At 49.3% G+C, this 27,462-nt stretch overlaps 4 protein-coding genes across 10 annotated transcripts; 2 read left to right on the top strand and 2 right to left on the bottom strand.

The window, feature by feature from the left end:
• Positions 1–867: 867 nt before the first annotated feature.
• On the bottom strand, positions 868–7,637 carry LOC130517531 (excitatory amino acid transporter 1-like). 2 transcript variants are annotated; one of them, XM_057019466.1, is made up of 10 exons: positions 7,282–7,637; positions 6,643–6,782; positions 6,425–6,562; positions 5,266–5,470; positions 5,146–5,188; positions 4,571–4,851; positions 4,265–4,498; positions 3,759–3,953; positions 3,553–3,687; positions 868–1,992 (listed from the first exon to the last, which is right to left on the bottom strand). In XM_057019466.1, exons 2-10 carry the CDS (start codon positions 6,779–6,781, stop codon positions 1,782–1,784), a joined length of 1,581 nt encoding a protein of 526 aa, XP_056875446.1. In that variant the 5' UTR covers position 6,782; positions 7,282–7,637; the 3' UTR covers positions 868–1,781. The 2 variants fall into 2 exon arrangements, with proteins under 2 accessions (XP_056875446.1, XP_056875445.1); XM_057019465.1 differs by having other exon boundaries at positions 6,643–6,785; positions 7,282–7,635.
• A 1,318-nt stretch (positions 7,638–8,955) lies between these two features.
• On the top strand, positions 8,956–14,853 carry nadk2 (NAD kinase 2, mitochondrial). 4 transcript variants are annotated; one of them, XM_057019473.1, is made up of 13 exons: positions 8,956–9,112; positions 9,720–9,958; positions 10,165–10,253; positions 10,327–10,415; positions 11,393–11,474; positions 11,545–11,628; positions 12,137–12,276; positions 12,375–12,462; positions 12,706–12,801; positions 13,640–13,695; positions 13,773–13,826; positions 13,972–14,095; positions 14,171–14,853. In XM_057019473.1, exons 2-13 carry the CDS (start codon positions 9,725–9,727, stop codon positions 14,307–14,309), a joined length of 1,275 nt encoding a protein of 424 aa, XP_056875453.1. In that variant the 5' UTR covers positions 8,956–9,112; positions 9,720–9,724; the 3' UTR covers positions 14,310–14,853. The 4 variants fall into 4 exon arrangements, with proteins under 4 accessions (XP_056875453.1, XP_056875454.1, XP_056875455.1 ...); XM_057019474.1 differs by having other exon boundaries at positions 8,979–9,120; XM_057019475.1 differs by lacking the exon at positions 8,956–9,112 and adding an exon at positions 9,450–9,582.
• A 396-nt stretch (positions 14,854–15,249) lies between these two features.
• skp2 (S-phase kinase-associated protein 2, E3 ubiquitin protein ligase) lies at positions 15,250–19,505 on the bottom strand. Its single transcript, XM_057019469.1, has 10 exons — positions 19,083–19,505; positions 18,387–18,625; positions 18,197–18,308; positions 17,923–18,066; positions 17,450–17,584; positions 17,045–17,143; positions 16,829–16,956; positions 16,394–16,445; positions 16,215–16,322; positions 15,250–16,067 (listed from the first exon to the last, which is right to left on the bottom strand). Exons 1-10 carry the CDS (start codon positions 19,220–19,222, stop codon positions 15,860–15,862), a joined length of 1,365 nt encoding a protein of 454 aa, XP_056875449.1. The 5' UTR covers positions 19,223–19,505; the 3' UTR covers positions 15,250–15,859.
• Positions 19,506–19,540: 35 nt separating this feature from the next.
• On the top strand, positions 19,541–26,710 carry sh3glb2b (SH3-domain GRB2-like endophilin B2b). Of its 3 annotated transcripts, XM_057019479.1 has the most exons (11): positions 19,541–19,701; positions 20,207–20,348; positions 21,531–21,659; positions 21,911–22,044; positions 22,250–22,342; positions 23,236–23,298; positions 24,007–24,030; positions 24,107–24,196; positions 24,298–24,398; positions 24,489–24,672; positions 25,302–26,710. In XM_057019479.1, exons 1-11 carry the CDS (start codon positions 19,639–19,641, stop codon positions 25,407–25,409), a joined length of 1,131 nt encoding a protein of 376 aa, XP_056875459.1. In that variant the 5' UTR covers positions 19,541–19,638; the 3' UTR covers positions 25,410–26,710. The 3 variants fall into 3 exon arrangements, with proteins under 3 accessions (XP_056875459.1, XP_056875457.1, XP_056875458.1); XM_057019477.1 differs by having other exon boundaries at positions 24,298–24,672; XM_057019478.1 differs by lacking the exon at positions 23,236–23,298 and having other exon boundaries at positions 24,298–24,672.
• Positions 26,711–27,462: the final 752 nt, after the last annotated feature.

Raw genomic sequence — 27,462 nt, 5'->3', positions numbered from 1 at the left:
AAAAGACAGGAAGTTAGTGACCACAGCTTTAGATGTTAAACTAAATCAGGGTTCATTCTCCTCTTTTAGCTTTTCTAAATAACAGTCGAGGAAAGGGGCCCTCAGCAGACCTTTGGGCCCCTGCAGCAGTAGTGGCCAGTATCACCCCCATGTTCACGGCTGGACAGATGTTCCTCTCAACAGATTCTGTGTCCCTTGTTCTCCAAACACACTTTTTCTCACAGCAACAGCAGCAGCAGCAGAGTTCTGGTAGAAGCTCCTGGTTCCACAAGTCTCTAAAATCCACCAGGCTGGTCTGGATGTTCTTTAGCAACTTCTGATGCTGAAGGTTGTGGTGAGGATGCAGGAGAGGTGTTCTCCTGACCACTCTTCATGAAGGTCATGTTTGGGCAGCTGTATCTGAACAGCTGAAGAGTCAAGCAAACCTCCAGAGGCTGGCAGACCTTCCTGGAGGTCTTCTGCACTCTGACAGGGTTCTGACTGGTTCTCTCTCATTCTTCTTGGTCTCCCAGACCTGATCTTGGCCTCCACTGTTCTGGGGGGGTTCTTCGCCTTTTCAACCAAAATATCTCACTGATAATGCTGAAATATTGAAAGTGTTTCATAACTTTCCTCCACCTGCTGAAGGGTCTCAGTAACACATGTTGTCCATGAGCCAAAGACCAGAGGAGAGGTGTAGTCACGTGTTCTAGGCCCAGTTACCAGGACCAACAGTAAGTGGTGGAGAGACAACCGGCGGGATGAATTGCACGAGAGGCAGATGTGTCCAGAGACGGTCCTTCAGGAGGGACAGGTCCAGTCCTGCTATGGTTGAGACACACTCAGTCATGTGACCATGCAGAGATCAGAGAGATCAGATAAAAACTGTTTTATGGTCTTGCAGAACACTTTTTATTTTTAGGGGTTCAGAGAAATGAACGTGTTGACAGAAAGCTATTGGACCTACAGAATGAGGACACTTTCACACATGAAACACTCATGCACACGTGCCAGCAGCACAGTCAGGGACCTTAATGTGCAGCAGCACCTTAATGTGCACGGGAAACGTGTATGGCTGTAATGTAAACATCAGGAAGTCTCTAGAAACCTTCACTCCCAAATGTGGTGCAGAACATTATTTCTTCAGAGCAGAACCTTATCAGAAGGTTCTACCTGACTGTTGGCCCAGAACCCTGATCAGGCTGAGCCTGAGACAGCGAATCCTTGAATCCAACATGACCGCCTTCACAACCAGCTCAGTTCCTTTAGAATCTAAAGGAACCAAGTTCATCTAAAGTTTAGATGATCCACTGTGGGCGGCAGCAGCAACAGCAGCCTCACACTCCTGAAACAGCCAGCTCACTTTTGGGCATGAGTTTGTTCCATATTAACAACAGGTACTGAAAATTAAAGGTTGTGTGACTCCAACATAAAGATACAAAACTGCACGACTATAGATATAAAACTAGAAAACACCCATCATCTGTGACACGATGCTAATCACACAACCGCTGCTAAATCCAGGTGGCCTGAAACAAGAATTCCAAATGATGCCGAACTCTCTTTTAAATTCTTTAAAATGAAAAAAGGAAGTTTTAAAAAAAAAAAATTGTTAAGAAAAAGGTTATTCTGAGTTATTCTGGATTATTATGTTATTATGGGTGATTCAGAGTAATTCTGTTTTATTCTGGGCGATTCTGAGTAATTCTGAGTTATTCTGGGTTATTCTGAGTTATTCCAAGTTATTCCGAGTTATTCTGGGTAATTCTGGATTATTCTGAGGGGATGGTGGCTGTTGTAGGTCACATGTTTGATTCCAGATGAGCACGTCGGTCATTTTCTAAATCACTGTCCTGAGAGATGAGCTTGTAGGGTTTCTTTCTTTCCTTCTCCTCCAGCACAGAGTTTCCCATCTCCACATCCTTGCTGCGGAGCTCATTTCTGGAAAGAAACTCCACAATTCCTGCTCCAATGGAGTCTCCCAGGACATTGGTGGTAGTCCGGAGACGGTCCCTGTAGGCGAGCCAAGAGAGCCAAGTTAGAGACTGGGATTCAATTCAAGACACATTTATTTAAACAAGTTTAGTTAAAACCAAGAACATCTCTAGACCCTTGACCCAGCTACCATAACCCCTTTAACAGAAAAAAACCTTCGGTGGGACCATGGTGTTTGGTCCTGAACCTCTCAGGGATAGATTAGATCATATAATCACTCTAGATGGTATCTCATTAGCATCTAGTCTCTCTGTGAGGAATCTAGGAGTAACTTTTGATCAAAATCTCTCCTTCAACTCACACATTAAATTAGTCTCTAGAAGTGCCTTTTTTCACCTGAGGAACATCACAAAGATTAGGAAGCTACTGACGTATCGTGATGATGAAAAGTTAGTCCATGCATTTGTTACTTCCAGGCTGGACTATTGTAATTCTTTATTATCAGGGTGTCCAAACAACTCTTTAAGCCTCCAGTTGATCCAAAATGCTGCAGCCAGAGTTCTGACAGGTCTTGACAAAAGAGATCACATAACTCCTGTAATGGCGTCGCTTCATTGCTCATTGCTCTTCATTGCAAAGCTTATTGTTACTAATTCTGTAGTTCCAGTTATTATCATAGACAGACACATTATCATACTTAGGGGGTCGTCTAATCGTTAGGTCACATCTTAGCTATGCTGTTATAGGCCAAGGCTGCCAGGGTCCAGAAACATGATCACCTGGCAGGCCTCTGTTACCCCACTGGGTCATGGTTTCCTCTCCTCTCCTCTCCTCTCCTCTCTCCTCTCCTCTCCTCTCCTCTCCTCTCCTCTCCTCTCTATCCAGCCCCCCATCAGCAGGAGGGTCCCCCTACCTGAGCCTGGTCCTGCTCAAGGTTTCTTCCTGTTAAAGGAGAGTTTTTCCTTGCCACTGTTGCTTTCTGGGGTCAGGCCCTGGGATTCTGGAAAGCACCTTGAAACAATTCTGATTGTAAAAGACGCTATATAAATATTGATTGATTGATTGATTGATTGATTGATTGATTGATTGATTGATTGATTGATTGATTGATTGATTGATTGACTAGAATCATATGGGTGGGGGTCAGGCTTATATTGATAAAGGTATAACTACTTATTTCTATTGTTTCTAGTCATTTTAACCACTATATTGACCTCTGGCATGTCTATAGAAGTGAAAATGATTCAGGAAACCAGTCCTACCAAACCAAAGGAGTCCGGATGAAAATCCAGAACAGCCATTTGGTTCATCCCAGTTACAAGAGGGCAGGGATTTCCTTATTACCCCAGTTTTCTGAGGAGTTTCTGGGTTAGGATTTCTAATTGAAGTGATTAATTTGGGAAACTTAATTATCTTTGCATGATAAAACTCTTATAAAAAAAATCTGAGCAAAAGAGGGATGTAGAACGAGTCCCCAGAGGAGGTGGGAAGTGTGTCCCTGTTGGTGGATGTAAAGCTAATTTAGACCTATGAGTTCTGGTTTGATACTTTGCTCAAATCCCAAGCTGCTCTTAACCATTTACTGAATTACTATTACTAGTAGTACTAGTAGTACTGCTAGGACAGACGTGTACTCACAGGAACCAGTCCACTGCAATGATGAGGGTGATGTCATCAGTAGGCAGTCCAACAGAGGTGAGAACGATCACCATGGTGACCAGGCCTGCCTGTGGTATACCAGCCGCTCCGATGCTGGCTGCAGTGGCTGTGATGCTTGATGGGAGGAAACACACATGAAACGAGTCCAAAGGTCGACTGCTCGGTTGTCATTAGCTGCTCTTTACCTAATTGTGATGATCTGACCAAAGTTCATCTCCATATTGTTGACCTGGGCGATGAAAATGGCTGCCAGGGCCTCATAGAGTGCCGTCCCGTCCATGTTAATAGTGGCGCCAACCGGCAACACGAAACGTGTGATTCGCTTGTCAATTCGGTTGTTCTCCTCCAAGCATTTGAAGGTAACAGGGAGGGTGGCTGAGCTGCACACACAAGTCAGACATCATCACCTTCTTACAAGGACTTCACTACAGGCGAAGAAGCAGTGTTGCCCATGACAACCTCAACCATATTGAACAATCATCTTAGCCTTCATGGAGACGACACTCCCAAAACACAGCAGCTACAGCGCATGTTCCCAAACATACATTATTAACATCTTATTTCTGGTTCCCTTCAGGCACCTGACTGACTGAGTATCAAGGACAACTATACACACACACACACACACACACACACACACACACACACACACACAATAGTGTAGAGGTAGTGCAGGTAATGGATAACTCACCTGGAGGAGGTGCCCAGGGCCGTAACTAACGCTTGCAGGAGGCCGCCGATGAAAACAAAGGGGTTTTGTCGAGTGATAGTGAAGTAGAGAGTGGGCAGGATAATGACGCCGTGGATCAGTAAGCCAATGATGACTGTGATGGTATACATGCCCAGCTGGCCTCCCATCTGCGTCAGATCGTCCATCTCCACTATCTTTCCTGCAATCAGGAATAGAATACCAACAGGAGCGTACCTGAAAGGAGAGAGAGATGGAGTCTGTTACTGGACACAGTGGAGGTCTGAAGAACACTTGCACCAAACTTACCACATGATGATGGCCACCAGCTGCATTATGGCCTCATTTAGGCTGTCAAAGAAATCTCTCAGGAGCTGGCCCTGCTCCTTCATGTTGCCAATAATCAGGCCAAAGCACATGGAGAAGACCACCAGCCCAAGGGCGTTGACGCCGTTGACCTGACCTGGCATAGGGATCACTTCCTCCCTTGTGATCTCCATGAACTCTTGGGTTCCATTGGTTGAGTTAAAGAACGTTTCGTTCATTGTCACTGTCAAATGGACCACTCTCTTCCCATATTTGGTTTTGAACTGGAAAACGGAAGAATTACACCTTAATATTGCATCCCTATAGACTCCTACAGCCAGAATCAACCTTCTTCTACCATTTCAGGGGCCACCTTGTCATTAATGTCTATCCAGGACAAGGTCTTACTCTAGCTTCCACAGAGTTACTCCAAACATCCTTGTCTCGCTAACAAGTGGCTGACTGACCTCTGACCTAACCTAATGTTTAGTGAAGGACATGCTGGTGCCCCCAGGACATCTCTGGTTTAGAGAAGCTACAGAAGGATGGTTTCTGCAGTGGTTCCTCAGAAGACTCACCTGCTGTGTGCAGGCTTGTACCAGGTTAGGTGGGAACATGTTCCTGAAAGAACAGACAGAGAGACGACTGACACTGACAGTAACGCCAATGACGGGAATATCACTGCTGGGCTGAACTACCTGATCAGATCCAAGAAGGCGTCAGCTGGACTGACTTGTTCTATGGTCTGCTGCTTTCCAAACTCCTCTTTAGAGCCTTTTCCAGGGTGGATGATGAGCACAATTATAATTCCAATAAAAACTGCAATGAAGGTTGTGGTCATGTAGTAAATCACAGCTCTCATGCCCATCTTCCCCGAGGCCTTACTGTCCAAAGCTGCCATTCCTGAGGGGACAGAAGGTCACAAGCATGACTACTCGTGGGGGTGGGGGATAATTGTTGGGAGATGTTACATTCCATACTTCAATATCTATCTGAAGGCTAAGATGGTGGGACAGATAATGGTAGAATAACAGCCAACACATAGCAGAACCACATCCATAAAGACACACCTGCCCCAATAGTCCCTCATTCATTAAAGGGAACCGTCCCATCTATCTACCAACCATGAACCTGATCAACGCTACATGGAAGCTCCTGTCAGGCATCATCTCTGCAGTGTAGATGAACAATGTCAATCTGTACATGAGCAGGACTCCTCCCAAGGAGACCCTGGTCCTGGCCTTTGCACAGCCCTGGGCCCCCCTGTCAGCCAGATTATCGCTGGGAACAGATCTGATGATCCGTTCTGAGGTGGAGCAACCACAGATTTCCCCCTAATCTACACTTGTGGAGATGGTGTGAGGCGTTCCTGAGAATGTTCAGCACTCCTGCATGAAGAGTGGAGGGAAAGTCCAATGACCCTCTCAGCTTCACCCTTCTTATCTCCTGCTGGGATACAGGTGCATCAGGAAGAAAGAACACAAAAAGCCTGAAATGTTCCCAGGACTAAAGGAACAGTTAGACAACATGTGGTGGTAGCTACCAGTAATACCAGTGGTGACTGTGGCGTCCCCAGAGGACTGGGTCCAGCAGGTTCCTGGAACATGTCCAGAAGAGTAAAACAGCTAAAATAGAGCAGAGGGCCCTCAGGCTCCAGGCCCCTGAGCTAGATCTTCACAAGATCTTAAATGTGGAGCACATTCCTTTCACCTTTATTCCTGCTCATTTTAGCTGTTTGGATGGAAGAAGAACAAACAAGTGTGGATGTGGACGCAGCATCTTTGCCCAGTAAGTCCACATCCACCTCGTCTTAACTCGTCCTGGAGGTGTCTGATCACTTTCTGACACACCAGTTACCTGTTATGAGACTGGAAACCAGTAAAGGAAGAACAAGCATCTGAAGCATTCTCATCAACAGTTCTCCAGGGAAAGAGAAGTACTTGACCTCCCGGTAGGTCATCTTATAGGGCCGGAGTGTGAAGCCTAGAATGATACCTGCAAACAGAGAAGTAAGTGGCAATGTTGCTGGTTTACAGTGAGCAGATGGATGATGGAGCCACATCCAGCATACTCACCCACAACAACAGCTCCGACTGTGAAGAGCACAAAAGCATTTTTCCTGAGGAACGCCAGCACATCCTCTTTGGAGACCTCCTCCACTTTCCTCTTGGCCTTCATGGTGCGTATGTGAATGCCTTCCCTGATACGCTGCATCCTGCTGAACCAGCACAAGAAGACCCATAATAATAGAATAGAATAGAATAGAATAGAATAGAATAGAATAGAATAGAATAGAATATGACGTTTCTGTCAGTACGAGACAAATCCCAAGTGAACAGCTGACCTTGTCTTCAATAAAAGGCAAACTGAACAGATATATTCAGGAATTTCATGCAATAATGGAGAATATGGGATGTAGCTGTCTCTGTGCCTGAGTTGTGTAGCTCTGTCAGGTGTTGGACGTCTGTCAGTAAATGATCAGCATCATGTATCTTCAGGATGGAGAGCGGGATGGAGATAAAAGCTGTAAAGTATGTGAGTGAGTGATGAGAGGAGCAACCTTAGTTCCTGATGAAAAGGAGCCACCTTGGAGTAACAAATAAACTCAAGCCAGGAAACAAAAAGAGTTTGTTTCTCTGTGAGTTTTAAACCGTTTTAAAGTGTCCAATTTCTGAGTCTTTATCTGCAGACAGAACTCAAAGTTGACAGCCTACCTTTAGGATGGTGTCTCTTTAGTTCTCAGCAGAAGATGATCCTGGAGGGCTGGAGCTGGCACAGCTGGCTCTCCCTGGAAGCTGGAGATGAAGGTGAAGCCTCCACATGTGGAACAGCTTCATGCTGCAGCAGCTGTGGGTGCAGCACCAGCAGGGAGGGAAGAAGCTCCTCCCACAAGAGTGGTGGACACGCCCCCAAATACTGACAGAATGAGATTAGAACAGATTAGAACATGTCTCTGTCCTGCCACTCAGACGTGTTTTCACTCCTTGTTAGGAATATGTGCCGACTCGTCCAACATGTACGTGTCTGTCAAATGTCAGTCTGAGCAAAAAGAGCATCAAAAATGTTTGATTCAAAGAGGAAACTGACTGATGAAGGAAAATTATCCATGAAAAAAGATGTATAATAATTGAATAGATATAAATGGATAAATAAATAGGTATAATTCACCTTTAACACAAGTCACATTGGTTTATTTCAAATATTGGGAATACTACTACTATTACTACTACTGCTACTACTGATATTACTACTACTACTACTACGACTACTACTGCTGCTGCTACTGCTACTACTACTACTGCTGCTACTGCTTCTAAATCAATCAAATCAAATCAATCTTTATTTATATAGCATCTTTTACAATCAAAATTGTTTCAAGGCACTTTCCAGAATCCCAGGGCCTAACCCCAGACAAGCAACAGTGGCAAGGAAAAACTCCCCTTTAACAGGAAGAAACCTTGAGCAGGGCCAGACTTATGTAGGGGGACCCTCCTGCTGATGGGGGGGCTGGGTAGAGAGAGAGGAGAGGAGAGAGAGAGGAGAAGGGGGGAGGACAGGTAGAGGAGAGGAGAGGAGAGGAGAGGAGAGGAGAGGAGAGGAGAGGAGAGGAGAGGCACAGAGCACAGAAACACATACAAAAATACACTATTTATGCAAGCCGCCGGCCGAGTGGGTCAGTGGGGCTGGAGGTCATCACGCAGCTACGAAAGCGGCGATACCTGTAAATGAATACAGAATACTACTACTGCTACTACTACTACTACTATTATTACTACTACTAATGCCGACGACAACAACACCTATTATTATTATTGTTATTATACAGTATTATTATACTACAGTATATTATCATACAGTAAGAGATTAACATGTTGGGCACTGGCGTTGTGTGAGGCCGAATATAGATGAATAATAAGCGGCTGGAGGAGTCCAGCACTTGGGAGCTGGACCAGCACTTGGGATCCGGACCAGCACTTGTGGCCCCGACAAGCACTTGTGGCCCCGACCAGCACTTGGGACCCAGACAAGCATTCAGGAGCTGGACCAGCACTTGGGACCCAGACTAGCACTCGGGAGCTGGACCAGCACTTGGGACCTGGAATAGTTCAGGAGAATTCCTCCGAGTCATTGACGCGCAGCAATTAGCTGGGAAACTAGAACTGCTGCTCTAATAAGCGACCCACTGCATGGAAACAGATTCCCTGGTGAAAATGAATATAATTAGCGGAAAATACGCCAGAAACCAGGTCGCACAGGCGTTTACTAAACACGGCGGAGCGGCGACACTCCAGCCAAGGTGTTGACCAAATGCGCGTTGACCAACTTTCCACATGCGTAAATTCTCTTGAAGTTTTCCTTTTTCAAATTTTATTAAACGCATCGAGGTCACGTGGTCACCACCAGGACAGACCAAACAAATCGACACAGACGCTGATTCGGGCTCGAACACGCGTAGGAACCGTCCCGTCCTGTGGTTCCGTGGTACCTGCCGAGCTGATATCGCTGCGGTCGGGTTTACAGCCCGCTCCTGTGGGTCTTTGTCGGGTGCGTAGGTTTGACCCGACTTCAGCTATTTTTTAGAACTTTGTATTTCCGAGCTCTTACGTAGAGTTCTTTGCTAGTCTGTGGGTAGCTAACAGGTTAGCCACGTCTAGATTTGTGACGTGGTTTCTTTATCGCTTTATCGAGTATAAACCGTTAATAGTCGGGTTTCTTTGCACTGCAGCTTACTGCTGTTATTAACGCTGCTTGTATGAAAGGAATGATGATTTATCTACACCCAACACGCGAAAACAAGCTCACACATGTCTAAGGATCACAGCTGTTTTGATTCTTAATCTATCAAGGATCGACGGTGCAAGAATTTAAACTTAAAGGAGCTAGTGTCCCACTGCCCAGCACTGCTCTGGAATAAGACTGTTCTTCTCAGTATTATCGTGAATAAATCCGGCTTCTAGTCTGACCAACCGGTCCCTGCACCCAAACCCCACCCCCTAACACTAGAGGTGTCAGAGGTGAGCTTAGTTTAAGCTTAGAGAACTCAGCTCCTGTAGTTTCAGGTGTTTGGTGACCTGCCAACTGCAGTTCAGAACCAGTACAGAGCAGATAATTACCCTCTCGACCAACAAACTGTTTTTATTTGTGATTGCAGGCACAATGTCCCACTCTTCAGTCACGGGCAACTTGCTGTGCTTGGCTAACCGAGCCGTGAACCTGCTGTTTGGGAACTGTCGTCGTCTCCGCCACACCTCGGCACACAAAGTCTCCCTTAAGCCAAAGAGTGAGTTCAAACCGGAGAAGGTGGCCGTGGTGACAAAGACGACGCGCTACGAGTTTGAACAGCAGCGTTATCGCTATGCTGGACTCTCGGAAGAGGACCTGAAACAGCTGGTACGCCCTCGCCTTGATACTACTTTAAAATGTCCCGTCTATGGGTGTTCTATAGGCCGCTTAGTCCCGTCCACAGAAAATAAACTGTACGTTTGCTTCTGCTAAGAGTGAGAAGTTTGTCCTGTTGGTGCAGCTGTTGCGTCTCCACTTGTCCATGTTTCCTCAGAGAGGCTTCACTGACGTCTCAACATTTCTGCCTCTTCCAGCTGGCCATGAAGGGCTCCAGCTACAGCGGCCTGCTGGAGAGACACAACATCCACACCAGCAATGTCGAGCATATTGTGAAGAGTCTGAGGTAACATCTGACCCGTCCCAGCTCCTCACAAGCAGACACTGACTGGAACCGTTTGATTTTCTTGTGACGACAGGGCGAAAAAGATCGATGTACGAGTGGTGAAGAGAGGAGAGTATGATGAAGAGGTAGTGCGATGGGCAGATGCAATCATCAGTGCTGGAGGTATGGACCCAAGACCACACGGGGGGCAGCTAACAGCAGCGCTGCTCAACTGCAGGCTTTTTATTTGCATCTATTTCTAACCAGGATGTCGTTCAAAAGCTGTAATCCTGACATTGCGTTGACATTCTTGTGCACAGATTCTGATCCTCTAGTGGATCCTGGTGATTACATTTACATTTTGCAGTTTGATAGTGGAGTTTTTGCGTGTGGAGGGATCCACCGTGTCAGTCAGACAACCCCCACAGCAGCTACACAAGCGGTTCACAGTCTGCTGGTTTAATATCAGGGTTTCAGTCTCACTTTCATCAGCTGCTTGGCATGATTTGATGGGTGCGACATTACATTTCCCTCCTCACACTGCTCCCATCATGGCCGTCGCTGCTTTTCCAGGTTATTCTTCCTGTTGGTAAAATCCATTTGTTGGTATTGGATGATTCCAGACAGCAGCTCGTAGCAGTGCTGGAATCCTCTCTGCTCACACTGTCCTTCAATCGTGACCGCAGAAACTCAGGAAAACACCTAAAGAACCACTCTGGTCTGAAGGAACCAACCATCCCTACAGTGAAGCCTGGAGGGGGCAGCATCAGGCTGTGGGTGGGTTCAGTAGCTGGGACAGGGAGACTGGTCAGGGTGGAGGGAAAGCTGAGAGAAGGACTCTATAGAGAGTTGAGGCAGAGCTCTCCGGGCTCCGGGCTGGGCTGAAGACAGTAACTCATTCAAGACAACAGGAGTGTGTGAGGGAAGTTTGAAGGGCCTGGAGTGGACCAGCCACCGTCCTGACCTGGCAATGTCTGTCCACCAACTGTCTCCATCCAATCTGATGGGCTGCAGAGGACCTGCAGGTGTCGGAGGGAAGCTGATAGATGGGAGTTCCTGTCACTGCTTTTATGCTGGGTTAGCTCCTTTAGGGAAGCCTGCCGGGAGCAGCGGGCCCTCGGCTGGGTCGCTCTCTCCTCACTCATCTCTTGTCTTGTCAGGAGATGGGACGATGCTGCTGGTGGCCAGTAAGGTGTTAAGCAAGGACAAACCAGTGGTTGGGGTCAACACTGACCCAGAGAGGTAAGTGGGCTCCTTGCATGAACACAGATTTTGCTTCATCAGCTTTTGTGACGTCCTCTCTTCTGTAAAGGTCACAAGGTCATCTGTGTTTGCCTGTTCGGTACACTCGAGCCTTCCCAGAGGCGCTGGATAAACTGTCCCGTGGTGAGTTCAGGTACGTTCTGGTTTTCTCAGGTTTGATGTGACTCTAGTTGTGTGAAACACTCAACTTTAGGAAGAAACTACTTTGTCAAAGATGTGATGCTGGAGCACATGAACACGATGTACATTACATCACAGGAGCATTTCAGTGCTGCACCACATCGAGGATGAACACATTCGGGTGACACCGGCCGTGTCAGTGAACGCCTCACGGCTGCTGCCCTAGTATCCGTGTGACGAGGTCATCTATGTGGGGTTAAAGGGCAGACTCGGAGGTGATGAGAGCTGAGCTGTTGTAGAAAGATGCTCTTAGTGGTCCAGACGGGTCTCAGCTGCAGCTGCTCCTGCATCTCTCTGCCCACATAACTGCAGCGTTGCTCCTTTGTTGACTGGTTCTACAGCCTTGCTGTTGGTTTTGGGACCTTGGATCTGCCAAGATATTCTAAAACGCCACATAAAAGCTTAAAACTTGTTGACGCCCCCTCTTACCTTTGCTTTAAAGCAGGCTGTGCTGTTTTCAGGTGGCTGTGGCGGCAGAGGATCCGTCTGCATTTAGAAGGAACAGGGATCAACCCCACCCCAGTGGACCTACATGAGCAGCAGTTGAGCCTGGAACAGCACAGCCAGGCTCACCGCATCACCACCCTGGGTCTCCACCAACGTATGGGACCTGCTCCCTAGACTTCCTACCACCAGCGTAGGCCTTGATGGGCAGCATCAGATCCTTGTGTCCAAGTCTAATGCAGTGTCCTTCCTCAGGAACACCACCAGAGAATTTCTCAGAGCCTCGCCTCCTCCCCGTCCGAGGCCTAAATGAGATCTTCATCGGAGAATCTCTGTCCTCCAGGTATCTCTATCGTTCCTCTCCACATTCTCTCCATCCACAGCCTGTCGCTGTAGTTAGATAGGGAAGCAGAGGAGCCTTGGACCAGCTGACTGGTCCTCAGTTCAACTGGTAGGAACCCTGATCAGGTCTTGCTGACTCTGGTGTCACATGGTGACACGTGGATGCTCTTCAAATGTTTCATTGGATCTGAGCTTCAGGTTCTCAAGCCTCAGTTAGAGCTTGTGTGTTTCTCCTGTTTGCTAGGGCTTCCTACTATGAGATCTCTGTGGATGATGGTCCATGGGAGAAGCAGAAGAGTTCAGGACTCAGTATTTCCACAGGAACTGGATCCAAGGCCTGGTATGTATAGAGGGTAAAACATAACAGGAAAAAACCTTGAGCAGGACCAGGCTCATGTAGGGGGACCCTCCTGCTGATGGGGGCTGGGTAGAGAGAGAGGAGAAGGGGGAGGAGGACAGGTAGAGGAGAGACTAGGCAGAGATCAGGGAAATAAATTAATGATAAAAAACTGCTGGTATTAGAGTGGGTCAGCAGGGTCGGAGGTCAGCAGGTCAGTGCACAGCTATAAAGGCAGTGATACCTGTAGATGGATGGGGGATGGGGGGGGGGGGGGGGGGCAGAGAAACTACACAAGAAATAATGTCATCGCTGAATATCTGAATAACAGTAAATTCAGAAGTTGCTCTTGTGGACTGTGGACCGCCTCCTCTTCAGCCTGCTTGTGTGTAATCACTCAGCCAGACAGCAGTCTGAGCAGCAGGCGCTCTAAAAATAGCATCACCCAGAGGCCCTGAGCTGGGTCAGCTCTGCACCAGAGCAGGTCCAGCCCCATCCCTGCATGAAGGGACGTTAAGCTGCCACGGCCACACACATCTTCCTGGTGCGTCTCACCAACAAGCTGGAGGAAAAGAAACTGCAGGTTGGAATGAAGGTGCCACACATCACGGCTGGGCAGGAGACCCAGTTAGAAGAGGGCAGGGGGCTAGAGCTCCCCCCCCCACACACACACACACACACACACGCAGTAACCTGCAGAAGAATCCTGAACCTAATCTGTAGTTTTCAGCAGTATAGAGGTTCATATGGAAGCAGTGACCTCCTCAGATGATCCCAATGAGAAGATGAATCTCCAGCAATGCGGTGCTGACTGATGTTTTACTCTCCTGCGCGTCCTCAGGTCGTATAACATCAACAAACTTGCTGAACAAGCCGTTGGGGAGATTCTAAAAATCGGTAAATGTGCAGGTTCTCATGTGTCATCTCAGTTTGAGCCCAGAGGGTTCTGAGCCGACTAACAGATGTTTCTGCAGGAAAGTCCCAGACGGGCCTGAACCTTCCACTGGACCAGAACTTTATTGAGAAAGGTGAGTTCCTGTCGTTGCTATGTGGCATCATCAGTTACCTGGGGCTCAGAAAGGGTTCAGTCATTTACCTGTGTGTGTGTGTGTGTGTGTGTGTGTGTGTGTGTGTGTGTGTGTGGTGTGTGTGTGTGTGTGTGTGCACGCGCAGTGACTGATCAGTACAACGACGCGCTGGTGTTCTGTTCGGCTGACGGCCGTCTGCTCTACAGCGTGAGGGAGCCCATCGTCAACAGAGTCTTCTTCAGCAGTCGGCAGAGAGGCTTCGCCAGCAAGTCAGTTCCTCCGTGTGAGCGTGCTCGGTGTCTCAGGTGTGTGTGTGACGCCGTGTCTGTTGTCTGCCGCTGCAGAGTGTGTGTCCGCTCACGCTGCTGGGACGCCTGCATGGTGGTGGACGGGGGGACGTCCTTTGAGTTTAATGACGGCGCCATCGCCACCATCAGCATGAGTGAGGAAGATCTGCTGCGGACAGTTGTTCTCAACAGCTGAGAGGAATCCAGTGGATCACAGATTCTGTTGTGTGTTTTTATACTTGGGAAAGGGATCGGGTCTCCGGGGAATTAGCTTCTTTTGTCCTGCTGACCAGCACAGAGCAGGAACACTGAGGATCAAGCAGCCTTTTGTCCCGTGTGGACGCTTTTTTGACCTTCAAGCTCCGTTTGAAAATGAAATAAATGCATAGGTCAGCAGTCTGGACAGAACCAGGCTGCAGCAGCTGGCAGAGTTCCACATTCACGTGTTGTGTTGGACCGGTTGGCACTGGTTACCAGGTTAGAACTGGTCAACTAGTCTTCCATGTTTTGTTTTCTTCTTCTAATTTTGGTAGTTTGACACTGACGATTCTTCTTCACACGACTCGACCACAGAACGACCCAGCCTGCTCTCATGGATCAAGGGTTAACCTTGCCAGGTAACCGTGGTAACTGTTACCAACGGTGACCCTTGTCACCGCACCGTCGTCGTTGACTCGGTTGTATATTGTCTGATTTTCAAAGAAAATATTTATCTACCGGTATTAAACTTTTACAAAGCATCACGGGATCTTTTGTGTCTTTCTGAGCAACAAACAGCTACATTCATCCCTCCACAGAGCAGGGCGGAGTCACCCCGGTCTCCAGCTCATCACAGCAGACAAAACATTCACTCATTCACACTGAAGACCAGTTTGGAGTCACCACTTCACTGCAGATACACATCTGGACTGTGAGTGGGGCCAGTAACGCCACGCAGACCCGGCAATTGGACCCGACTGAATCTGGATCCTGGTCTGGTTGTGTCTGACTTTATGCTGATGTGTCAGACGTGTCTGTCTCTTAAATCCAGTGTGCTACATTCTCTCAACCACTCTAAGATCTAATTAGTTGAAAATAAATCAGGGAGATTATGAAAAGACACAAATAGGCAGTTTAATTAGAAAAACAAGTTGAGCTGAGATCAGCTGCATATTTAATGAGACATGATGAAACCAGACGCATCCAGTTGTTACACAACAAAGTCTTTACATTTAATATCCAGATGTGTTCATCATTAGAACCTTTGTCTTTTCATCCAAACATCATTTCAAAGTTCTCCTACAAAAACATTTTAAATAAAAGGAACACCTTCAAAAATATCCATAAAAAGATGAACTCGTAAGAGGAGGATTCAATGTTCCACCAGCTCGTCGTCCCAAAGGGCTGTGAGGGTGTTCCTGACCCTGGTGGTGCCAAAGACCTCCCCAACCTGCCCTCACAGGTCACCTTCACAAACTAGATGTCCTGCTTCTAGAACATTAGCAGAAATTTTCTCATCACTTGAGAACGAGGCAGATCAGACTGTTCAGGTCTGGAGAAAATCAGCCCAGCAGCAGCAATAACTACAACATTGAAGCCCCCGTCGTCTGTGGGATCTTCTGCAGGTGCTACAGGCCGTTTTACAGTCATCCTAAAACACTCCCAGATATCGAGATTTGGAACTTGAGGACTTATTTTGGGTTGATTTGACTAAATTCAGACATCCTCTGGCACAGCTTAAAACAGGAAGTGGAGGGGGAGGGGTCACTACAGCTTGAACCTGAGCCGGCACCTCTGGTGCCACATGGTGCCGTCACCAGGTCTGCCTGCAGGTGTCGGCCGGGCGATGCTGGAGAAGGGCTTCGAGTTAATGGAGATGTGAGGCACGTCCTTCTTCAGAGCTGCCATGTGACTAGTGTGGACCACACCAAACATGTCCAGAAGGCCCAGGAGGGGGAACATTTGACCCACGTCGCTTGAAGGAAGACAAGAACATTAGAGCTCTGATCTGACAGACATATGAGCTGTTTAATGACAACTGGACTATGGCCCGGGCTCGGTTCTGATGAAAGTCTATTGCTGTGAAAACATTAGGCCTAGAGTCACGGGAGCCTCCACTTACGTCAGAGCAGCCAGGTGGATCTGGTAGCAGCGGCTCAGGGACAGGTGGACCAGGCGCCCCAGCTGTCGGAGCACCTGGAAGCAGTCGGCCATCAGCAGCGTGCTGTCGCTGCAACACAGCAAACACTGAACAAGAGTGCACGTGTGCCCAGCACCATGACGTGAAGAACATGCCCTTACCTTAAATCTAGGATCTGAAGGTTTGTACACCTCGTCACCAACACCTTCACATCTGTAACACACATCATCTCACATCTGTAACACGCATCGTCTCACATCTGTAACACGCATCGTCTCACATCTGTAACACGCATCGTCTCACATCTGTAACACGCATCATCTCACATCTGTAACACACATCATCTCACATCTGTAACACACATCATCTCACATCTGTAACACGCATCATCTCACATCTGTAACACACATCGTCTCACATCTGTCTGCTTTCCTCTCACGTGCTTATGGAGGGAGGATCACTTACAGGCAGACAGCAGTTGCTACACCCAATAATATCCAGCAATAATATCAACCTTCTGCATTAAAGGTCATGAGATCAACTTTGTCCTTGTGGATCTTTAAACCTCCTGTAACACCACGTCCTCCTGCTCTTACCCTCCAGCGTGAGGTTCTCTCTGTAGCCGCTGAGGTTGAGGTGAGTCACAGACGAGCTCAGATGGGCGACGACGCTCTTCACATGCTGACTGTTGAAGCTGCACCACGATATATTCAGCTGCTGTATACTGCAGGTATGAGACAGGGAGAGACGGGGACAGGTGAGACGGGCAGCCTGGAGGAGCTCTGAGTCAGATAGAGCAGACTGAAGCTGACCAGGAGCACGAGTCCAGCATGTGGGCCAGAGCAGCAGCAGAGAATCCAGAGCAGCCGCTCAGGTTGAGCTGCAGCAGGCGGCTGTTCTCAGACAAGGACCTGGACACACAGAACATACCAACGTGGACACGTCAACACCCAAAAAGATGCCACCCAATACCGCTCCACATCCGTTATTACCCAGAGGGTTCAGGAGAGTTCCTGCCAGCACTCAGACTGGTGAATTTGTAGACAGGACGTTTCTGGTGTCCTCAATGGGACAAATCTGGTTTGAGCTGCTCTGACTTGTCCCATTGAGGACACCAGAAACGTCCTGTCAGCCGTTTTATTGCATTGAAGGAGCTTTGACAGATCAACACTGCTGTTCGGGTTTGTTCATCCAGGGTTTTTCCATCTCAAACCTACGTCATTATGGCGTCAGACAGCTGCAGACCTTCCAAGCTCAGGTACTCCAGGAGCCTGCAGCCACCGATGATGCTCTCCAGAGCTGGTGTAGGGATGGTGGAGTTGGACATGTCCATCTGAACCAGCTGCAGAGAGCTGAGACCAAATGATAACAGGTCAAGTGACAGAGCCTGAACAGCCAAACATGTGTCCACAGTCTAAACAGAGGTCAACGTGCACGTCAAGGTCTTTAATGTTCCTATTGAGACCAGGAAGAGCTCAGAGGTAAAGAGCAGCGTCCATGACACTGCTGGACAGCCAACGTTGTGACAGTCGAGCTGATGTCAGATGTTCCCCCTGAACCTGATTTAACTTTATTTATGCAGCATCTGACAAGACCAAGAGTCTCTTAAAGGCACTTTAGAGGACAGAGAACGTTCCAGGTGAGGGCTTTGGAGCCTGTGGAACGAGAACATCGAGGATCTCAGACTGACCTCATGTCTGACAAATGCAGCTCTTCCATGAAGGAGCGAGGGCAGCGCAGGCGGCGGACGCCCGTCTTCAGCACGTGCTGCAGAGCCGGACCCACGTGGATCAAACCCTCCAGGTCGACGCTGCGCCACAGACACTCGTCCACCCTGAGGCAGCCACACCAAAAACAGGTTGAAAGACAGGAACAAACCCAGCGACACATCTATCCAGGAATGTTAACCATCTTCTCCAAAAAAGCAAAGCCAACAGTGAATCTTGCGTGAGAGAGAGACTCACGCCAAACGGTGCCAGCGTCTGCACACTGCTGACGTCCTGAGCAGGTCCCTCAGAGGAAGGCAGAAGAGGATCCTGAGGAGCAGCTCATCAGGTAAATGATCCAGTGAGACGCCTGAGGGGAACATCAACAGAAGGTTCCTTAACACTGACCCTACCACCCGGCTGCAGCCATTGAAAGTCGGAACTTTACCAGACACAGATTCCTTTTTCCTCCTGGATCTCCTGGCAAGCACAAACTGCTCCCCGTCGTTCTCCTTCCCCTTGCAGGCTGGGCGCTGGTGCTTCAGGGTGGGGGAGCACGGCTGGATGAGCTCTCTGGGGGTGCACTCGGAGTCCAGACCCTCGCTCACAGAGCCCCTGAGTTTGCGTTTGTTGGTCCTCAGCACGGATCCCTGGACTCTCAGGTTGGGCAGGTCCTGCAGGGGCATGCTGGCGACAAAGAGGTTCGATTAGTTCGATTATCTCCAGCAGCGCATCTCTGCCCGCCATATTCCCGCAGCCGCGCAAACTTTGCCTCCAAAAAAGACAAAACTCCACTTTCTCCTCTCTGCACACGTCAGTCCCGCAGACATTAGACTCATCTTTAGCCATCAGATACTCGATGATTCCATAACTGTAATCCTGAAATTATTGAACCAAGAAGAAGCGCCGAAGGCCTGAAAGCGCGCTACCGACATTTGTGAGAAGGGATCAACATTAGCACACGACAACGACACGACTGAGATTAAATTAGCGGCATTTGTTGGATTCTTACTTTGAAATGTGCATACAGAACTCTTCAGTCAGCAACTGAGTCATTTTAGGGAGAGAAGGTAGAGAAAATCCGCGTCCACGTAACATGCGCCTATTTTACCGACATAAAGCAGAAAAACACATGCACGCGTACCTGACTCTGCGCATGGCCTCGATCTGATGTGGACTCGGTGTTCCTGCAGCTTTTAAGGTCAGGTCCTGCACTGGTGGTCCTGGTTCTGGTAATCTGGTTCTCTCTCCGACTGCAGCCTCAGTCTTTAAACACACCGCCATCCACACCGCGCGCCAGGGTCACGACGCGATGACGTAACTCGACGTCCTGCGTCATCACGTCACAACGTGACCCTGAGACTTTTTTAAAAATATAAATAGCTTTTTACGCAGTATTATTATTTAATATTATATACTACAGTATTATCAATAATAATGTTAAACAATAATGTTTAAACAATAAACTTTAGCAGTCGGAACGCTCTGATAAACCTCACGCGCCGCAGTTTGACGAGCTGGACGGACCACGTGACGGCGCGAGCTGCTGCGGGCTCTTTTAACGCAGGCCGACCAACAGATTTCCGAGCTCCTGTCGGTGGATTACGGCTGATTCTGCATCGCCTCAGCTGATCCGGAAGATTCCCTCTGCGGGAAACGAAAACAAAGCCTGGCCTGTATGCTCGGTGCAGCCTGGCATCATGGATTTCAACGTGAAAAAACTGGCTTCAGACGCGGGAGTGTTTTTCACTCGGGCCGTGCAGGTAAACTGGTTGACTGACCGGTTGACTGACTAGTTTACTGGCTGTGTTCGGGCTGATTCAGCCTCACTGCATCAGCCCGTGGGAGCAGCTGGGGGCCAGACTGTTAGAGAGATCCAGAAGATGCCGTCGTAGATTTTATCTTTGGAACTTGTTATTATAAATCCATAGTCTGGCTTGTAAACATCCGGTTTATATCTGTACTGCTCCGAATTGGAAACCATTATAGGTCCGTAAACTCGAGCCTTCATCCATTATTGATGGCTGCTATCGAGTGTTGGAACCACCACGTGATTCCACCAGGATGCTTCCTCCTCCGCACACTCAGTCTGGCCCCGGAGCTGGTTCACGCACGCGCTCTCACGCACAATCTGATGTCGGCTTCTTTAATTCTTTGGCGCAGAGTAATAGAGTGGTGATGAGAGTTGCATCATCTGGTGTCCTGTGACAGTTAGCAGACATGTAGCACTGCTGTGGTCACGCTGTTGAGTGATGGTTTTGGTCCCAGTTCACAGAGGAGAAACTGGGCCAGGCTGAGAAGACTGAGCTGGATCCACACTTGGAGAACCTGATCAGTCGGGCTGATGCCACCAAGAACTGGACTGAGAAGATGTTGCGACAGACCGAGGCGCTGCTGCAGCCCAACCCCAGTGAGTGAAACCAGTAAAGGCCTCCACGTTCAGCTCTCCAGCAGCAGTGTAACATGGCAACAGAAGTATTTCAGGATAACTGAGCTTTTACGCTGTCTAACCCTGATCTGTGTATTTTTAACCCTTCATGCTCCAGTTGACCAAACTGGTAAGTCACGTCTTGGAGTGTTTTGTAGGGAACCTCTGTGTGAACTGTCTGTGTTGCCTCCACATGATAGAACAGAGCAGAAGCAGCGCAGCAGCATCCACAGGTGAACCACAGACAGCAGCAGCCTGCTGAAACTGGGTTAAAGCATCAAACGGGAGGAGTGAGCTCAGCTTCTCTCCAACCAGCCTGATGTGATGGATCATTTAACTGAACCCCAACGGCTGCCAATGTTTCAACAGAAAACCAGTGAAAACCAGCTGAAATCCATCAGCGGATCTTCTCTTGATCCTGTTGCCTGGACAGGCTTCTGACCTGGATCTATCATGAGTTTAATGTCTGCAGGTCACAGGTGCATCTGTAGCAGGCAGGTGTCCTCCCAGAGGGGGCTGGGCTTTGTGACTGAGGCTGCTGACGGGAGAGGACCCTACGTCCCCCGCGTCCCCCATGTTCCTCGCGTCCCTCATACTCCCCATGTTCTCCATGTCCCCCGTGTTCACTGTGTTCCTGTCCCTCATGTCCTCCACACCCACCATGTGCCATGTCCCCCATGTTCCCCATTTTTCCCACGTCCCCATCCCTCATGTCCTCCATGTTCCCCGTGTCCTCCACGTTCCCAGCCTCCCCCGCGTCCCCTATGTCCTCTGCGTCAACCATGTTCCCCACCTCCCCCATGTCCTCCATGTTCCCCATGTTCCCCGTGTCCCCTACGTCCCCCATGTCCTCCATGTTCCCCGAGTTCCTCAGTCACAGCTGCTACAGCTCCGCTTTAGGAACCCTTCTGTTCATAACCTTTCCACCTGTGTAACCTGACCTATAACAATGAGCCCAACTCTGCTGCACTGTTAGAGTTTAAAGAACGTTGGTTGGGCTCAGCTTTAGGGGTTGATGTTCTCAGTAGCTCTGACTGGGGGGTGGAGCTACTGGAACTTCCTGCCGCCATCAGCAGTCGGAGCAGCTCACGCTCACTTTATGTGGGTGCTGACTGGTCTCAGATGATTCCTGTGTTTGAGGACATTTACTGATCTCCTATTTAGGCACAAGGATAGAAGAATTCATCTATGACAAGCTGGACAAGAAGCTGCCCTCTAAAGTGACCAATGCAGAGCTGCTGGGCCAGTACATGCTGGATGCTGCCAACGACCTCGGTCCGGGGACGCCATACGGTCAGTGGGAGCGTTACTGGCTTTCAATAACTAGTCCATCCACCCTCCCCCTGTCGTTACAGGGTTCCTTGGGGATTCCTCCTCCTCAGGGATTTGTTACGATTATATCAGTGTTTTTAGTCCGCAGCCATGACTCCGCCCTCGCAGCTGAACCACATTAGCTTGAGTTAGCTGCACGGGGCCTGAGCCTCAGAGCTTGTTGACGCGTTCTCATCAGTTCCTCTGTTGCTGTGAAACCTGCGTGACTGCAGGCAGCACCCTCATCACTGTGGGAGAGTACCAGAAGAGACTGGGAGGAGCCGAGCGCGAGTTCCTGCACATCGCCACCGCCAACTTCCTCAGCCCGCTGCGCAACTTCCTGGAGGGCGACTGGAGAACAATATCAGTAAGTCTGACTGCTGACCTCTGACCTCTGAGCTGTAGCACCAGCCCCAGGGTCACCTGCTCCCTCTAGACGTTGTTCCTCGGCAGCGCTGAGGATGGACCTTCTGAGAAATGACCAAACGCCACACGAGCGTGTGAGAGGAGTGTGCCAGATGTTGTGCACAGTTACGTGCACGTTTCTGATGGAACCGCTGATGTCCCTGCAGAAAGAGAGGCGACTGCTGGAGAACCGCCGGCTGGATCTGGACATCTGCAAAGCACGACTGAAGAAGGCCAAGCAGGCAGAAGCCAAAGCAGCGGTGAGAGGAACTGTGTGCGCGTGTGTGTGCGCGCGTGTGTGTGTGTGCGCTCTTCAGCGTGTTTGACGTCATGGTTACTGCTGGTAGATGAACAGCAGCAGGTGGAAGTGGACGTTTGCTGTCTAGGTCCGGTCCTGAGGGACGTCTGGACCAGCTTGGATCAGACTCTAGCCTGTGGCCTCTCTCATCTCTTCCTGACCTCTGCAGCAGATTCCTTTACTTTGTTCTCCTCCATCAGCTCTTAGTTTAGATCATCATTTCACCTGCATGTGTCAGCCATACCTGTTGGTCACCATAGCAACCAGATGGGGCTCAGCTGATCCCTGATGCAGTGCTTCCTCCACCTTAATCTCCTGTCCTACAGAACCACACTTCCTGTCCTGTGATTTCTCCAGATCAGCAGAAACGGCCACATGAAGCCACATTGCTGCTGGCGCAACATTTCTGTAGTCATCTTCATCATTATCATCATCATCTTCATCAGCAGCTGTGCCTGTTGCACGTGTCTCCACCTCGGGGACGTGACCCTCTGGACGCAGTGCTATGAGACACAGACCTGACCCGCACATTCAGCTGTGACCTGACTGGATCAGATGGATCTCTGCCTTGAACTTTGACCTCTGTGGGCAGCAGATGCCTCGTGCTAGCACTGTGGGAGGAGGTGTGGAATAATGCAGACAGAGCCTCAGAGACGGGGACCTGTCCTCCCTCTGGCCGAGATCCTCTGATGTTCAACAGTCGTTCCTGCCAGTCGAACAAGCTCGATCCACCAGTTTGTTGTATTTACCAGCAGTACCGTGACCCGTCCACTCGGCCCCTGCGCATGCTTGCTTCTGGTTCTTCTGCCTGTGTGTCCGTGCATGTCAACATGTCTCCCCCCCGTCTGTCTTTAGGCTGCACCCGATTTTCAGGAGACACGGCCGCGAAATTACGTTCTGTCCGCCAGTGCATCAGCGGTAAGACGTGAGCACACACGCACAGCAGCGCCGCCGTCCAGGGCTAATTAGCATAATTAGCATACACACATGTTCAGCTACATACATGCACTTAGACAAGTGGGCCACATGTGGAGCAGTAAACCAGCGACCGTTACCAGGACAACCTGTCGGTCAAAGGACACCTTAAGACAGAACATCAGGACGGGAGGCCTGACCGTTGCCATGACAACATGAACTTCCTGCATCAGACACAACACTGCAGCATGATGTCATGATATGTGCATGTTCGTGCACGTTGGTGGGGTTGTGTTTATGAAAGCTCCCCGTGAGGCTCAGCTACAGAGTCTTTGAGAGCACTGGTTCTGTAGAACCACAGAACAACCAGACTGGACGGATTCTGTCACTAGGATGTCTGACTGGTGAGATTTAATGACATGGAACTGGAACCCAGTATGTCCAGTCTGGGTCTTCTGGACCTGCTCCTGGGCTCAGTGTAGTTAACAGAAATCAGCAGGTTTTTGGATCCAGGTCCAACTTGACTGAAATGATTCCTGTCAATAAAGACAGGAAACCTGAGTTTGATGAGAAATTCGACATAATTCATAAAGAACGCGGAGCTTTCAAACAAAACCTCAACCCCGGACCTCCAGGCGGCGCCGCTGAATGGCCGACTGTTCCAGCTGATTTGGATCCATGTTTCTGAAGTTTCTGTGTTTTCCTCCTCAGCTGCTCAGTGAGGAAGTTGACAAAGTAAGTGAGCGTGAGTAGGTGCCTGGTTCTGGTCCTGCTCTGCTACCAGTATAATCACTGGTGCTTCCTCCTGTAGGCAGAACATGAGCTGCGGGTCGCCCAGACCGAGTTTGACCGCCAGGCTGAGGTCACCAGGCTGCTGTTGGAGGGCATCAGCAGCACCCACGTGAGTGTCCTCTGAGCAGACGCAGTCCTGTGGACCCGACGGGTCTTTGTCCCGTCTGTGGGCCTGCTGCAGATCTAACTGGGCTCCTTGTCTGTGCGCAGCTGAACCACCTGCGCTGCCTGCACGACTTCGCTGAAGCTCAGGCCACCTATTATGCTCAGTGCCACCACTACATGCAGGACCTGCAGAGGGAGCTCAGCAGGTCAGGATCCAGCACAGGGGGCCACATGGACCTGGACTCCAGTGATGTGGAAGGAAACAATGGTGACTCTTTCATGTCTGTCACTCACAGGGGCAATAATGCTGCTGGGGCCCCTCCTGCGGCTGCTGGGGGCCCCAACCTCAGCTCCTCCGCTTCGTCCAGCCACGGCACTCTGACCGTGGAGCAGCTCCCCGTCACAGGAACCAGGAAGGCCAAAGTCCTGTACGACTACGATGCCCATGATGCCAGCGAGCTCTCCCTGTTGGCTGATGAGGTACGGTCACAAACCTGGGCCCAGAACCAGGAGGAAACGCATGAAAGCTCTTAAGCCTTTAATCAGGCCGTGCCTGAAACCACCCTTAGACCCTCTATAGTGCACTAACAAGTGCACTATAGAGGTCTAAGGGTCCAAATGCTGTGTGAGGACCGCTGGACCCTGTGTAGTGCCCTCAATGCATCCCATCATTCATTGTGAAATGTCACAGACAAGTGATGCTCCTTAACCATCAATATATCCCATCCTCCTCTGTGGTCACACTAATTATTAATCGCTGAGCAAATAAATAAATAATGACATAATAGTTCAACAGCTTCTAAATGACGGTGAGTGTTTTTTGTTGATTAATCAGCAGGAACAAATCAAATGATTCCACCGATGCTCTCAGTCTGGCACGTTGTTAGCATTTGACGCTACGATGCCGATGAAGCGCCACACTGACTGAAGCAGCTCCCTCTAGTGATTGTAACAGGGAAGCAACCCTGGGCTAGACCCCCATTGATGGGGAGTGAAAGGTAGAACCAGTCACTAGGAACCCTCCTGTGGAACAAGTCCTTGCTTCCTGCTGCTTCCCTTCTGTCCCGGCAGTCCTGTCCTGATTGTCCTCTGCTGTTCTGTGTCTCCAGCTCATCACTGTCTACACTTTACCAGGGATGGATCCTGATTGGTTGATCGGAGAACGCGGAAACAACAAAGGAAAAGTCCCCGTCACCTACCTGGAGCTGCTGAGCTGATGGACCAAACACCCCCCCACACACACACACACACATAAACACACAGACCACATACATACACGTATGCGTGCATACACACATACACACACAATCCCATGTACACTCAGCCACGCACGTGCACATGCACACACAGCTTGGCCTTCAGCCTGCTGTGTGTCCTCACACTTATGCAAACCTCTTGTGCAGAAGCAGGTGTGTGTGGATGGAGATGTCCTGATGTCCAGTGAGTGCGTGTGTGTGTGTGTGTGTGTGTGTGTTGATTATCCATGAAAGGAGGCTCCTGCTGCAGGAGCAGTTCACTGTTGGATGACGTCATCTCCGTATCAGAGCTGTTACAGAGGAGCAGTAATAATATTAGATGTTGTAATCAGAACTAATTGTAATCTTATGCAGCCTGAACATCCAGCTGGGAGCTACAACTATTAACACAAATGGAATGTTTAATATTGGAAACCACTAATGCAGACTAACGAAAACAATGTCAGGTCTCTGTGGGGATGTCTGTGTCTCTGGGTTTGAACAGGACAAATGTGACTAAACTTTGAACCTTTTCTCTCATCTGACCTTAAAAACCAGAATTAACGTCAAGTCAAATGAAAAACATGTTTCTAAAATTAAAACTAAAAACTTGGTCAGAAGCAGAAATCTGAGCAGTTTAAAGTTCCGCAGATGCTGACAGGAATACGTGGAGCTCAACCCAGTGACCTTTAAGTGGTCTCCCGCTATCCTGACTGGACTGTCTGCACGCCACCCAAGCATGGACTCTTCAGCCTGAGGACAGAGATGATGCTCAGTCCTACAGGACCGACGAGCACTTCAACACCAGCAGACCTGAAGGCTTCGGGAAGGTTCTGAGCCCAGAGCGTTCTGCGCAGTCGTCTCTTGATTTGACATTTGGCTCATCTCTGACCTGCTGACGATGGGGCCAGTTTCACACCTGTTCAGGGACCTGGACAGCGAGTTCCTTCTCCAACATGGCTGACTCCCTGCTTCATGACCAGAGTCACCATCAGTGGCTGTTGATGGCTGAGAACGTCCACCGTTTCAGCTGCATGGCTGACGAACTGTCGTCCACACTTACAGATCAGACCTTTTGGACCATGTTACATTAGCATGCTAACTGTAGAAGCTAGTGTGTGCTGTTGCTGTGTGTGCAATAATTTATTAGATGGTAAATGTAGGAGTCCTGGTTGCTATGGGCTGTCTTTCAGTTGCTATGATGTTTGTGATCAAGTGTTGTCAAATGTCTGACTGTCATCTTCCTGGTTTGATGTGCAATAAACATGCATGAGCTACTCTGATGTGGCAATGATGTGAGGATCTGTGTGGATCAGGGTGCTGATCAATGGGATCCACTAAGCAACAGATCAGCTCAGTCTTTGTGTGTTCTTGCTTTAGTTTTAACAGCTCAGACTTGTTCCTGGACATTTGAAAGACATCCAATTACTGAAACTGAGCAACTCAAAACCAGTAAAACCAATAGGGAGAATGAGCAGATCCCAGAGAAGATTCCCATAAAGATTCCAGGTAAAATTCCCAAAGGTCAGTGGGAATCGTACTCGCTCCTGTCTGCAGCTGTGAGCAACACAGGTTAAAGCTCCACATAAATAACTGAACCAGTGCAGGAGTCGCCTCCCAGTTTGGATCTGAGGAGCCTTTATTGATCCCTCAGTGGGATCAACTTACTCTGTTACAGCAGCTCCGATATAAGAAAGAAAATTAAACCAAAACTAATAAATAGAAAAATAAGAACCTCCAGAAGTTGGTATTAATCAATACAAGTTCATTCTAATTATTGGTAATAAAGAAGTGGAGCCAGAATGGGCTCGGGTCCCAGTCCCGGAGCCACACCGGGCTCGGGTCCCAGCCCTGGAGCCACCCCGGGCTCGGGTCCCTGCCCTGGAGCCACCCCGGGTCCTGGCCCTGGAGCCACACTGGGCACGGGTCCTGGCCCTGGAGCCACGCCGGGCTCAGGTCCCAGTCCCGGAGCCACACCGGGCTCGGGTCCCAGCCCTGGAGCCACCCCGGGTCCTGGCCCTGGAGCCACAATGGG

This window comes from Takifugu flavidus, chromosome 20, assembly GCF_003711565.1.
Source record: "Takifugu flavidus isolate HTHZ2018 chromosome 20, ASM371156v2, whole genome shotgun sequence".
NCBI lineage: Eukaryota > Metazoa > Chordata > Actinopteri > Tetraodontiformes > Tetraodontidae > Takifugu > Takifugu flavidus.
The sequence above is the reverse complement of the archived record's forward strand: the minus strand, read 5'-3'. Positions and strand labels throughout refer to the sequence as shown.